The sequence below is a fragment of the Macrosteles quadrilineatus genome, unplaced genomic scaffold, assembly GCF_028750875.1.
Source record: "Macrosteles quadrilineatus isolate MER2022 unplaced genomic scaffold, UCM_ALF_1.0 Scaffold_6__1_contigs__length_79288215, whole genome shotgun sequence".
NCBI lineage: Eukaryota > Metazoa > Arthropoda > Insecta > Hemiptera > Cicadellidae > Macrosteles > Macrosteles quadrilineatus.
The window spans coordinates 52,927,448-52,942,545 of NW_026542599.1; the positions used below are offsets into that span (position 1 = coordinate 52,927,448).

Here is a 15,098-nt window from a genome sequence, read left to right on the forward strand (position 1 = left end):
AAAAATTAGGGTTTTCTATGGTTGAATATCAATAGCTCCAGTATTGTCTACGTTTTTATATGTTTTAGACTCAAAATAATCAGTCAATTATAGGCTTTAATTTGAGCTATTGATCGTTTGAATCAGTTAAGTTTAAGATACTGAATTACATAATCAAAAATCATAAATTTGATTATTTCTCGGATATGATATTTATTTTAACGCTGCAGTGCAGCATGGGTCTTTTTAGTATAGATTTTTTTAGTTTGATTTGATTTGATTAGTTGATTCCTGTGGGTAGGACGGGCCCACAGCTAGTTAGAATTTGAAAATGCAAGTATCGTGAAGTCATCAGATTGTTCTCACAGTGACATGCAAGCAAATGAAATGAAACGAAGTGAGCAAAGTATTTTGCAAGTACTGTACTTGATGCTTTTGAACAATGCATTATTCTGCTTGAAGTTGAAAACCGTGATCAGAATTCCTAGATGGTCTGTTTATCAGCTGGAAGACCTGTACCCGAATCGGTGGAAGACAATTTACTCAATGTAGATAATCTAGGGAAAGCTGCATGCAAGCAGATTAGTTGAGATATGAGCTAAAAGAATATGTTTCTGGAGTTTTACTGCTGTCCAAGGAACGTGATATTAACCTTGAGAAGCTGATGACATACCCATTAGATCCAGGACCATGGGCATTAGCCACTACCGATGGATGCCCAACAAAAACAGAAAAGGCCAAACTGCTCCATGCTTTGGAGAACAAGGGTATATAGTAGACGAACCTTCCAGGATTGAAGAATGTATGTATGTAATTGACGGTATGGCTTACTTTTAGGTTCTTACTAATATTCCAGAAACCTCTGGTGAACTAGCACAGATTGCCTTCAGCCTTTTTCCGAAATTCAGCAGGATATACTTTATTACGGATACCTATTTGGATGTATCTATTAAAAACATTGAAAGGGAGAAGGGGATTTGGAGAAACGTTTTTAATGAGAGGTCCAAAATCAAGATCCCACGGGATTGGAAAAAAATCCTAGCTAATGGTAAAAATAAGGAACAACGGGTTAACCTGCTAAATAATGAATGGTCTCAGCACAAATATGCATAAATTCAAACAAGCTTCAATACACGTTATATTTTGATGATATTTGATTTTTTGTGATATTTTGAAATTCACCCCACCCTCCCCCCCCCCCCCTACAAACAGGGTTGCTAAGAGTAACATTCAAGTAAAATTTAAGTCAAAATTGCTCAATAAAATTTATTTAATTTAAATAGAATCTCTTAAAATCTCTTTTCTAGAGGTACTCGTTAAATCTACTGTTATTTAAATAGATTTAATTGAAAATCAATTCAGGCCAATTTGAAATCCGCATTGCCTGCAGGTTTGCTGCAGCGGGGGTATTTTCTTATTTTCTTATATTTATTTGAAGCCTTTGAATACATACTGAAGAAGTCCAAAAAAAATATTTCACCAGTAATTAACGCAGGCTACCCTTATGTAATTTAAATAAAACAGTTTTAAAATTTAACAGTTTTTCTTTATTTTCCGGAATACGCTGTCATTTAAAAGAGGCAAACAACTGAATGCTTAATCTGGTAGATAATACCAACAAAAAAAAGTAAAAGTCATAAATTCCCACGGGGGGGGGAGGGTTTCATATTGGTGGCTCATGGTCTATATGGTTTTTAAGCTCGTTTAAAAATAAGAATCAAATAAGTAAACAACAATATACTACCGGGCGGACTGATGTAAATTATCTTCAATTTATTTATTATGACAAAATGGTGGCGGGGGGATTTCATGAAAAATGCTGATGCTATTTTGACATATTTCTTTCTCCATTAAATTCTGTATCCAAAAAACATAAAATATAAGACCGTAAGATTTTTATTTGCCTTGAAAAAAAGGTTTGATAAAGTTAATAATGTGTGGCAATTTGTTCAACCTTTGGTAGTTTTGTTTTGAGTATTTTAGTAATACAATTTTATTAAAACCTAGTTATTATACAAAATAGACATTTTATGTACCTACCTATAACATGCTATAACCTAGATAATTCAATTCATATAGAAAAAAACTATATTTAATTGTAGGCCTACATTGGTATCGTTTTGGTTGTTTATTTATTTTGGAGTAGGGCCACAGCTGCTTACAAACAAAGATACAGCTGATTATGTGGATTCTCGAAAGTTGTAATTTTTACCCTAGATATAACACATCCGCTTCTAGAAAAGATAGAGCGATGATTTTTTTAGTTATTTTTAGTTAAAACATTAAAAATGTTATAGGACTAATTGTTGTATTCAAACAAAACCCATCCTACAGATCATAGAGCATATTTCAAACAAGAAATACAAATACAAGAAATACTTAGAAAGAAAAGTTGGCAATTATCTTTTATGGATTTTAATCCGTACATGATCTACATGATGTACTACGTGATGTAGTAAACCCTTGTAAAACGTAAAAAATCTTGGCTAATAATTACAGATATTTAATGTTTTTTCATAAACTCCCCCCTTAAGGGGTCCGTATGGGTTATCCTACGGTTCTGGGGTTATACATCTCTATACTTAATTTATTTACTAACATGCTTATGGGGTTCTGGCTTGGGAAGTGGAGCGCAATATTTAATCTGGCGTCGATAATTTTAATCCAAGGTAAACTGTCAAAAATTACAGGAAAAATGCATCGTATAATGGAGATTTGAAATTGGCCAGGTAAAACGAGATAGTTGTGGAGACCTTTAAGTTACTTCCACGGTAGTGTAGACCCATCCCATCATAGCCAACGGTGGTTATGACTCGGGGCTATAGAATACTGTATTCTATAGCCCCGGCTATGACTGACCTATCTTTTAAGTTCTCGCATTAACCAGTTAGGTACCATAGATAAAAGGAGTTATGGTTATACGAATAGATATGTACCGGTAGCCAATGGATTCTTCCTACAGAACTTATATTGTATTTTCCATATCGGTCGCTCTAGGTCACTGTGACTGCGCGATTCTTTCCCGATGATTCTCTCCAACCGTTCAAGCGTGAAGCAACAGGAAATGAATCACCATTGTGATGAAGATTCTTTATCTAAAGCCAGAATAGGAAACTGCTCACTGTACAACACTGTATATGGTCTTGTCTGTTACAGTTGAACGGTAGATATGATTAAACATATACTTCGTAAAAATCTATCATCTCAAGATTAGCAATAGTTTAATCTATGGTTATCGTTTATCATTCATCTCAGTCAATGATTCAATATCTTACTAATATTATAAATGTGAAAGTTTGTGTGTTTGAAGTTCAATCACGCATGAACCACTGGACGGATTGGGCTGAAATTTGGCATGATGATAGCTCACATTCCCGATTAACATGGGCATATTCTTATCTAAAAAATCCTTTTCGGTCTCCGCCCCAGTGGCTCTGTAATTCCCCATGTTAACCTTATGAGTATTCATATTTAAAGGGAATTAAAGAATTTAGTCGGCTGTTTCGACTAAAAAAGTTGGTTCTATGATATGGAAAAGCATTAAAAAGCTATAAGATTTACCAACAGGGTGCAGCACTATATTTTTTTTGCATTTATGATAACAGCAACAAAAAACTGATTCGCAATGAGAACTGTCAAAGTAGGATTGTTTACAGTTATGTTTATGTTTTTCATTTCATAAATAATTTGTGATATTTTGCGAATTGTTGATAATTTATTTTTCTCTGTTGTTTAGGTGCAGTGGTAGAACATTATGGCTATGGTAGATGTGTAATACTATAGAATACTGTAAATTTAAAAAAGCAAATTTTATCAAACTGTGTCCTCCCTTATTGCAAACGCAAAGCTTGAGTATAACTGCAATAAGCATTTTATACTTATTATTCAACCCTGTACGAAGGACGGGTACTCTGCTAGTATAGTATAATACTGGAGCCACAGCTGGTTTTTACTACAGTAGAGTCGGTTATAACATAAACCTAGATGATACATTTTGTGGAAACATATAAAAAGTTCTGTTGACTGGCTCTCAAAATTGAATCGCTGAAATTGAGGTAACAACAGGTTTTATGACCTTCATAAAAGGTTACTATTTTTTAAAGCGTTCTGAGGACTTGGCATCTTATGTAATGCCTTTTCAACTTACGAATAAAAATTATGGAAAAGTTGTCTTGTCATTACTCATTGATTGGAATAAGTTTTGGAACACTATTTTAACATAACACTTTGCTTATTTTTAAAGTATTTAGGGAAACGTTGTTAGTATTTTTAATGAAAATATAAACTAATAGCATCAGAATCTTACTAAATATTGTTATAGATTAATTACCATCAATTAGTTACAGAGACTAATAATAAAACATGAAACTATTGTCACAATTGAAATGTTGTGTTTAACGAATTGATAGTGTGTATTATGACCATCATGCCTAGTACTTCATCTGGTTTAAAACTTATGTTGAATGTAAACTTAAGGGGGTCAAAGGTCATAGTGTGTCCTATTCGCTTTTAGAGGTTAGCAGTAAACAAGAGGAGGGGAAGATTTTATGGAAACTGCTACAAAAGGGCAAAGGTTAACTTTTCTGCCTGAGCAAAGATTGCAGTGTAAAAACAACACGATATGACATGCACATTTTTAACAGAGAAATTTAGGCTGAGGTAAAATCTGAACACTACTCATCATGTGCATGTGGCACAAATGTTTGAAATTGCTTAGAATCACTTAGGCTAAGTAAAATATTGTGTATCACATATTGTTTGCACCACTTTATTGTAAAAGCAGTGTCTTGATTTTAGGTACTTCTTTGATCTGTGGTGTTAGATACCGGATATATTTAGAGATAGAGATGAAATAGTTAACTTACTGTTAACTGGGCTTAAACCTTTTTGTGCTACAGAAGTACTGTATGTTTACGGTCTATGCTACCATCCTGAACCTACAGTTCTACAGCGTAGTTGAATAGACACTACTCGTTCACACTGTGTACTGAATTGTAGTAGCCTACGTAGTATCAATATGGTATAGTGTACATCGCATATCATGCTGTATAGGCCTATATGTGAGTATGCTGCATAATAAATACGTAAACTTTGGGAATTTGTAACAGTAGGTGACAGCCAAAGTATTTAAATGTTATCTGTAGTCCGTTCTCCTACATAATAAGTAGGCTACTGTACCTACTAAAAAGTAGCCTGTGATTGAAACTTATGATACAATTCAGCGCAGCGTTAACTTAAGTTCAACAGGCGGATCCGTCCATTTGTCGCAAAAATTGGCTGTCTTTGTGCCATCTTGATTGGTGTTGCGCGAACCTCCATAAAGTGTGCTCTAGTAGTTGTTACTCTTTTCACTCTAAAACATTCTCCTTAAGTAACTGTTTGATTTACCTACGTACATAAATTAAATAGAATCATTTTAATGTTATAAGTTAAGAGCTGGTATACCTGTTATCCGGGGTTTGCAACGCAGGGGGAGTAACGTATGTAAAAGATACCGGTAATAATAAATAGGCGTACTTAATATGCTGTTCTTTAGATCTTCTATATGAAATAGTTCCCTTCACCACTAAAATGGTTAGGTATCTATATTTAATATCTTAGAAAGCCATAAAAGTTCCAACTGACATTAAATTTGAAATCACCTCAATTGAGAGGAGCGAAGCGAAGCTCTTTGGGATTGACTTCAATGCACACTTTAACACTAACTCAATGTCGGCTGAACACATTTTAGCCAAACTTACCAAGGTTGTTTTGTCAAATATTCGGAAGGGTTAGACAGAACCAATTTCAATTTTTGATAGGTTTCCTAATGCCTATATAGCCTAATTTAAAAGTAACTCAAAGTTGTTGTACTAAATTGGCCTTGGGTTGCCATGATGGTTACAAAATAACAACGTAAATGTAAACAAAACAAAGAATCCTAGCATTAAAATCAAGCCACGACCTAAACACAGAACAAAAAAAAATCAGGTGATGACCACGACTGATCAAACCTACAGAGAAAGTCTCATTTAAGCCGCAAATTTGAAACGACCACTGTAGGTCTGTGTAAAATAGGGCCTACTGCTATTTTACAGATTTGATTTACGTAGCTAAATAAGGTAGGCAATAACAAATAACATTTAAACTTATATTACGTTATTGGGAAATAAAACAACTTATATCTGACATGATTAGGCCTAAGAGAATATTTTAGAAAATATATTTGTCCAATCAACAAATGCAAATCGTTTAGTCTGGAGGTTTGTTTGTTGAGGTGGCACTGGTGGCAATATTTTTATATAGGCCTACATTTAATTTTACAGCCAATTACCTTTCTATTAAAATTTTTAATGGATATGGAAAATGACGTGATCAAAAGTAGAAAAAAAAACTTCATGGGATTATGGTAGTAGCCTATAGGTAGGCCTATAAATAAATTCCTTCAAACTAAAAATATCTTTTTAGGGTTGGGGTCACTTTGAATCAACATGTGTAAAAACCGACAATCGAAAATTTGTGATGTAACTTATTTGAATTTGATCCACCCGATGTGTGGTAAACTATTTTGAAGAATGCCTGATAACTTATGCCATAGAGCAATTTTGTTCGTTACATTATTGTTGAAGGCAAATGAAAACAAAAATGCCACAAAAAATAAGGTTTTTTGACACATGTTATCAATTTTTCATTAGTTTCTGAGTTATTTCGTCAATAAAATAAAAAAATTCCTACATTAGTAATAAACAGACCTATTACTTGCAATATGTATAAAACATAAACTAACAACTTTGTGTAGTATAATGAATAAATAATACCTAACTTATAAAGAGAAATTTTGCATTTTGTACACCGTCTAGGTAACTGTCTATGTCTTCTAAACTTAACTCTACTAGATATTTTTTTAATTCTGATTTGAATTTTGTTAAGCTCTGAATTTCAAGTAATTTTTTCGGTAGGGCCTGGTACAATTTCATTCCCATGTAATCTGGTTTGTGTTCAAATTTTGTGAGTTTGTGTTGGACTGCATGTGTGCCCTTTGTTCGTGTGTTGTAAGTGTGATTTGTAAAAGTTGGTTTAATGTTCTGTGATTTTATATAGCAAACTGATTCATAGATATAAAGTGAAGGGACTGTGTGTACTCGCCTAGCAATCAAAAGGTTACCGGTTCGATCTTGAGAAAGGGCAGTTGGAGTCATTTAAAACATGGCTCTTGTAGATTGAATAATTATTGGGGCTTGTTTTTGTTTCAGTAATCGTGTTAAGGACAGTGTAGAAGAAATTAATTTACAAAACTCAATAGGGAGTGTCAACGGAAGCACAGAAGGTGAACAGAATGGCATCAAAATAAAAACAGAGGAGGAGTCAAACGACGACATAGAAATGGAAACTTCACCGTCGGAAGAGAGGAACGGCCACACCAATGGTTACCAGAATGGTACGTCACACGAGGATGCGGTAGAAGACATGGGTGAGTGGAAATTTCATCAGTAGTTACATTGTTTGTTACATTTTTGTTATTTCTTTTTGTTTTCCACGACAACACTACAAATTTTCATGTTAACACACTCTCTCCCAACCCTCCCACTCCTCTGTATGTGTGGTCTACCATGACGTAGCAGTGAATTTGTTAAGGAATTTTTTTAGAGAGTAATAAATGTAGCAGTATACACGCGCATGACCCCGCCCAGCTGTATCGAACTACCCCAACCCACCTCCTACCATCCAAAACCTCCCTAGCGGCACATCCATCTGTAAATATTTTCCTACACAAACGCGTGTCGAGTGGACTATTTAATATTTATAATATTCTTAGCAATAACTGTGTTTGTGAGATCTTAATGTGCTAAACAAGACTTAAGCTTAATAAACCAGACATGAGCCTAGGCCTACCTAATAAAAGTAATTTTATATCCTTGGCCGCCTGTATACCGTCCTCTTTCAGATTCTTTTCAATCTGCTTACTCCTGGCTAACGCCGCCCGCTCCTCCGCCGACATAGCGCACCCCATCTTGCGGCCTGCTGCTTTTACGAACGTGTCGAAAGATTAGAACAACAACACTAAATCCACACTCGGGCCCGCCGAGTGCCTAAGGGCCGATCATAGGGAAACGCGAACCTCCGGGTAACACACTCGATCACAAACACATAACATCACTGCACACACGCGACACAAATCACACAGTTGTCTAATGCGAATGCGAACAATTCTCAGCTCGAACTGCCCATTTCCAGCCAAGCCGGATGCCGACGCGAACAAACGACAAACGCTCCTGTTGACGTGCGACTGCGAAATGAAACCGGGCTGGCGCGGCGCGTCTGCTGCTGCGACGTCAGCGCTACCTGTCTGCTACTGGGAAAACTACAGCTTGGAGGTTACTACTGTTGTCAACAGATCGCTGACGTGAACAGAACAGACCATCGAAGTAGACAGACCATGTGGCGGGAGTTCGGAGTGATTTAAATTTTATAATCTTGCGCTTTTCATGAAAAACAATCTGATTATCATATTTGAACAACTTTGGTGTGGCAGAAACTTGTTTCCATACGCCGGGACGCGGGTGATTTTCTTAATAGGCTACTGCAGCAAAAACAGCCGTTTTTAATGCATGTGTTCTGGTCGAAAGTAGCATTTTTGTGCTTGCCTTACAATTATAGTTGTCATACAGTTAACAGTTACCTGATATAACGTGGGCTGGTTATAGCACGCAAAGTAGCTAATTGCTGCATTTACTTAAACCTACTTTTGTCGTATTCATTTTTTCCACACTCCAGTATTCCAATCAAACAACACAAAACAGTCTGCTTTTATTACGCACTTAATACGTGTAGCTTGAAATTATGTTGGCAACACTATAATTTGGCAGATACTACGCCCAATCAGCTGGTGCAGTATTCCCCATTTCGTTGAAAGTTTGACTATTATCATAGATGATAAAACATATGCTATTATTAATACATACACTAGACATTTCGTTCCCAGTTCACATGTTAAAGTTGTTGTCAGTATTTTAATCAAAATCGTCGTAGTTGATGTGAGCCACCGACAGATTGCGCTGATCTAAATTACCGTACCAAAGTCAAACTAATGGAATGACTTATGACATTGACTAATAAGTTGTTGTATTAATAGTCAAAGCTTATGGTTAGCTATAGCAACTGTTATGACCCATCAACTTGGTCAACAGCAATAAAATAACGTACAAAATAAAATTGTATACCCTAGCGCATTCTGTGACAGGCTCACATAACTATGAATTTGAACTATTTGAATTTGTAGAGTTTGTGATCTCTTTCATCTGCTTTACTTAACTGACGATTCCAATGTACTTTTGTCAAAAGGAAAATAAATAATCTTATTCTCATGTTCTTTTTAAATTAAATACTAGAGGACCCATGCTGCTCCGCAGCGTTAAAATAAATATAATCTAATTTATTATTTTTGATTGAGTAATAGAGTATCTTTGAACTTAACTGGTTTAAACTATCGATAGCTCAAATTAAAGCCTATTATTTATTGATTATTTTGAGTATAAAACACGTAAAAAACATTAACAATACTGGAGCTATTCATTTTTAATCATAGAAAACCCTTATGAAAAATAATTTTTATGTTGGTTGCTAACCATGCGTTTTCTTGAAAACTCGTCCAATTTGAATAGTTAATAAATGAAATCCGGTATTTCACTGAAGGTTCTTACACCAAAATATTTAGGATTATATCATTATAATTTGTGAAATACATCTTAAATTGAAGTATGAAATCGAAAATGAATCAAATTACGTTTTTGGTTGAGTATTACAGTAAGTAAATATATGCCGAAACTTGACAGGGAGCAAATTTGGTTTGGCGTATAAGCCGAGTGGGATAAAGATAAATATATACTGACGCTTGATGGCAAATCTGTGGGTGCATACCTTCAATTTGAGACCTCAATCATGAAAATCGGTCGGGTAGAAGAGCCAAACGAACTCGGAAAAGAAAAACTGAATTTAACTCCCATAAGAAATACATGGGGAGCAAATTTCGTTTGCGTATAAGCCAAGTGGGATTATAGATACATATATGCCGATGCTTGATGGCAAATCTGAGGGTGCACACCTTCAATTTGAGACCTCAATCATGAAAATCAGTCGGGTAAAAGAGCTAAACGAACTCGGAAAAGAAAAACCAAATTTAACTCCCATAAGAAATACATGGGGAGCAAATTTCGTTTGCGTATAAGCCAAGTGGGATTATAGATACATATATGCCGATGCTTGATGGCAGATCTGTGGGTGCATAACCTTAATTTGAGACCTCAATCATGAAAGTCGGTCATGTAAAAGAGCCAAACGAACTCGGAAAAGAAAAACCAAATTTTTTAATATACAAGATTGGCGATAGCTGTTCCACATAGATATGGGATGTCTACTTCAGTGCTACCCTTGAAGATTTCCATCACCAACTGATGCTAGAATGTTTACTGTAGTGCCATTCATATGCCTATATTGCCTTTGCATTTAACATATGTACGTGTTTTAGCGAATTTCCCTTTAGGGAAGTGTAGGTCTCATGGTAGGACCTAGGCCCCGGACCAATTTACTTTTTCATTTTGATGTACCCAGAGGCCAAAAACACTATTCGTTCAAATTTGTATTTATATATATATATATATATACAGTTGAACCTCGTTTGTACGAACCTCGATAAAACGAATTCCTCGATAAGACGAATTTTTTTTAATCCCCTTGACACTTTCATATTGGTCAATGCTAAAAACACCTCTATACAACGTAGTACCTAATTAAGTTAAAAACCTCCATTAGACGAATTTGTTTGTGACATGGGCTAGAACTGATTAACCTCTATACAACGAATATTCTTAGGACAAAACCTCTACAAGACGAACGTGACCTCTATAAGACGAATTTATCATAAGCTTAACCTCCATAGTACGTAGTTTTCAAAACAAACAGAAGCTTGTATCAACATGAAACCCCCACCCATCCCTCCCCCTTCCTCAGTCATTGTTTGGAGAAACCTTGGAGCGAGGAGAAACCTCTATAAGAAGAATAACAGCAGCATTAAACCTCGATAAAACGACCCTCTTTATTAAGAATACCTCTATAGTACGAATTTTTCCCGTACCCCTTGAAATTCGTCTTATAGAGGTTCAACTGTATATATATATATATATATGTGTGTGTCCATCCAGACGATAACTTATAAGTAATTTTTCTACAATTATTTGGTTTGAAGGTGTAAGGCAGGATAAAGTTGAATGAGTTTGTGAACCAGCATGATCGGACCATGAGAACGGGGTATAACAGGGGGTTTTATGAGGTAAAAATGGGTTTTTCTCATTTTATTACCCTTAATACACAAAATTTATCAATTTTTCTCCAGACCTTTTTAAGGAGCTTAAAAAACAATAATTTAGCATATCAAAGTGTTTGTACAGGGATTAGTTAAGGAGAATATTAAAAAAATTGTTAATTTAAAATTTCCATATTATTTTTATGGAGAATATTGCAAAATGTTGTAGTTGGCTTGTTTATGTAAATATTTTGATCAAACTTGGCAGATTTATTTATTTTATACTAAGCTATTTATATTTTAATAAAAAAACACACTTTATTATTTCCCCTGTAGCAGCAAACCTAAGTACTCGTTAAACATACATGTTAATATAATAGATTAATTGAAAATAAATCCAGGCAGGTGGAAATTCGCTTAGTCAGCAGGTTTGCTGTAGCGGGGGTGTTATAATTTAGAGTGTTGTTGTGTGTGATGATGACTCTTGTTGAATAATAATAAATCACATTCTTTACTTGCAACATTCATTAGTATTTTATATTATCTTACATAGTGTCAGGCTGTAAAATAAACAAATAAAACATGCCAAGATCTAACAAGAATACTGCTCGAAAGTCAAAAGGAATAGGACGAGTTTACAAGTGAAGATTCTGGAGATGAGGCAGTTGGTCCATGACATAGAAGTAAGTTTCAAATAGGCTCTGATAAATCTATGAAAATTATTAGTGCCCAATCTAAGCCCGCACCAATAGTGATAGGTCTACAGGCAACACTAAGTGCTCCTGAAGTATTTGATTTCACCAATCCAGCTATGTGGCCTGAACGTTACAGTTACGTTAAATATCATTGGTTTTTTATCTTAGGTAGCCTAAATAAGTATTCACAGTATGAGTAAACAAAAAAGTACTATTACTATTATCAAGTTAAGTAATACAGTTCAATTTCGTTTCTAAAATAAATGGTAGGGAGTGAAACCAATTAGCATTTTCAAAGAACCAGCATTAACTCTTTTGCATACTGACCCCGTTGCAAGGCACGGGTATAGCTGCTAGCAAATACGAATAGTAGCGCTGGTTGCAGTATCACCAGTCAAATTTTTAAGCGACCGGCGCTACTATTTGGGACCGGAGGGATTGATTTATTTAGTATCTTATACCCTATAGCTTAGAGTTATTCATGTATTACCACAAAGTCTTCATTTTACATCAATTACAATTCCATAATACCCCCGTATATCCATAAATAAAGAAATTAAAGAATTTTGTCAGCTTTTCAACTGCGCAAGTTAGTTCTAAGATATTAAATAGCATTAACAGGTTTTAAGGTTTACCTACAGGTTGCAGCACTATTATTTTTTTTTCATTTATGACAACAGCTAATTTGATCCAGCTAGCAAAAAAAAGCTGTGGTACACAAACAGACCTTTACATTTTTCTATGGTTCAGGGGCAGTGGTAGAACAAAAGAACCAAACTTTCTTAAACCATGCCCTCACCCATAACTGCAATAAGCATTTGATACTTATATGCCAACCCCGTACGAAGGACGGGTACTCTGCTAGTATGCCTATAAAAATAACTATTTAGAGGTCGATATGCTGCACACAAAAATCCAACAAATTCTTTTAATAATATAGATTGTCATAAATCTATACAACTGAATCCTAATCTCTACACATGTACCTTAGTTACCTTATCTTAGTCACCTTATCTTAGTTACTTTTCTGTGACTTCAGTGACCGGTAGACACCCTGTATTAAAGAGCACCGTGATACAAACCTGGCTCAAAAAGTGTATTCTAGCCAAAATGGTGACGATTTAAAATACCAACTTGAACTTATCAAAATAAGCTAAGTTATTATTTCTTGTAATTTTAAACCGTGGCTGTTTTGGCTAGGATAAACCTTTTTGGGTTGGGTTTGTGGCGCTGTAATTTCTATATAACGAATCGTAATTCTGTAATGTTGGTCGCTTACAAAAGGAATACAGTAGACCCCCTCTTAACTGACCCTAATGGGATTGGACCTAGGTCGGATAACTCAAAAGGTCGGTTAAATCGGGCAATCCCTAAAATCATAACATGATTAAGTGTTATTAATTTTGAATTATATAATCATTATTTTGAAGTCATACTTCTATTATTTATAAAATAAACTACTCTTATCTCCTTTTTTTCCTATTGATAGAAAAGTCATAAATAAATACTAAACACCGTTAAGTCAAATAGGCCTACTTTAAGTGGAATAAATTAAATTATAGTACTAGGCAAGAGTCAATAAAAATTCCTATTTTAATAACTTTAGTTCTAACCCCCCTTCCCTGCCCTCCCTAAAAGTTGCATTGTTTGTTTACTCTAGCGATAAGATAATCAGTTCTCAAAATCGTAACGCACTTTACAATTTTATAAATTTGCCGCACAGATAACAAATCAGATCAGGATGTGCTTGCACTATAAACGATGATGACAAACTGACAATATGCTATATTTTTTGTGATCAATGCAAAATAATTTATTCTTAGTCACATCCTGTGGAGATAAGCGTATGGTTCGGTTCTCATCGCCCAGCATGGGAGCGGAAATGCCGAGATTCCTAGAAAGCGGCGGTTAAGCCGAACTGCTCTCAAAGCAAGGTCGGTTAAAACAAACTGTGATATTTTACGATGGAAGGCGGATAATCCGATTATCGGTTAATACGAGGTTGGTTAAGAGAGGGTCTACTGTAATATTTAAATTACACAATATGTTTTAAGGTTTTACCAAGAAGTGGCTTAAAAGGGTTAAAAAGAGTGTCAACACGTTATATATAATTTATTACAAACAAATATATTTTGTTAATCCTATGTTAAGATAAATAGTACAAAAGACAACGACTCAAAATAACATTTCCATTGTGATCCAGAAAAAGGAATAGTTTAACATTCCAAATTAAAATATCCAATCCACAAAAATCAAAGCCAACATGAAAATTTTACTATAAATGAATACATATAACAATGAATTAAAATCGTTACATCCAAACCCCTGGAAAATAAAATTCTGTTTGTAAAAACATAGATATGTGAGATCATTCGTAAAATTCTCTCTGAAAACTGCCAAAAGCACAAGCCGGCTCTAAAAAAAAATTAAAACATCAGGTCATGGATTTAATACATTTGTACACGATCTATATAATCAAATATCTATACACAATAAATATTACATAGAGTATCACACCACTTTGAACGGTTACCTTCCTAGTGATTATTGCAACAGTGAACAGGCTACTTACTCAGTGAATCGTATGGCAAATATACGTTAAACAGGTTTTACAACCATTTTATTGTAATCGAAATACAAATTTTTAAGTGACATAAAATAATCAGCAATGTACTTGCTAAGCCCACATCATAACCATGTCCATCCTTCTAGTACGACCTTCTGCATTGGAGGCACTCGTCTTCTGGGGTGGTGACTGCAGCCTTCAAACACAAACCACATTAACACACACACGCACATTTATATTTTATAGTTGAAATGTAGTCAACATCAAAAGGGCATCATGAAAATCAAATCTAATTTAATATTAAACTAATGAACTGTAGAGAACAACATAAATTCAACAGTAATGCAATTTAACTAAACAATTTTATTTCTGTATCTATAGGCTACAATCGTCAAATTTGGATATTTAAATAGACAGGCCATCTATAAAGACCAGCTGAAGCCAATTATTGGTTTAAAAAGAACATAGTTGCATCAGCTCTTACAGAAAGTACTACATTTTAAAAAGATTTTTCTCTTTTAGTTTTTATTCTAATAATTGTAGCAAAACTTTTGTTTCAATCGGAATTTGTTTAAAAGTT

At 34.7% G+C, this 15,098-nt stretch overlaps 2 protein-coding genes across 2 annotated transcripts in view; both read right to left on the reverse strand.

Moving 5' to 3' along the window:
* The window catches only part of LOC128996265 (guanine nucleotide-binding protein G(o) subunit alpha), a 75,737-nt gene extending 67,499 nt beyond the window's left edge, over positions 1–8,238 (reverse strand). The window contains exon 1 of the mRNA XM_054421462.1: positions 7,852–8,238. Coding sequence (XP_054277437.1) covers positions 7,852–7,969 — 118 coding nt within the window. The 5' untranslated portion in view covers positions 7,970–8,238. The remainder of the gene's footprint in view (positions 1–7,851) is intronic.
* Positions 8,239–14,049: 5,811 nt separating this feature from the next.
* LOC128996964 (ran-binding protein 9) overlaps positions 14,050–15,098 on the reverse strand; it is a 39,585-nt gene continuing 38,536 nt past the window's right edge. Inside the window, exon 10 of the mRNA XM_054422519.1 lies at positions 14,050–14,714. The gene's annotated coding sequence lies outside the window, so the exon portion shown is untranslated. The remainder of the gene's footprint in view (positions 14,715–15,098) is intronic.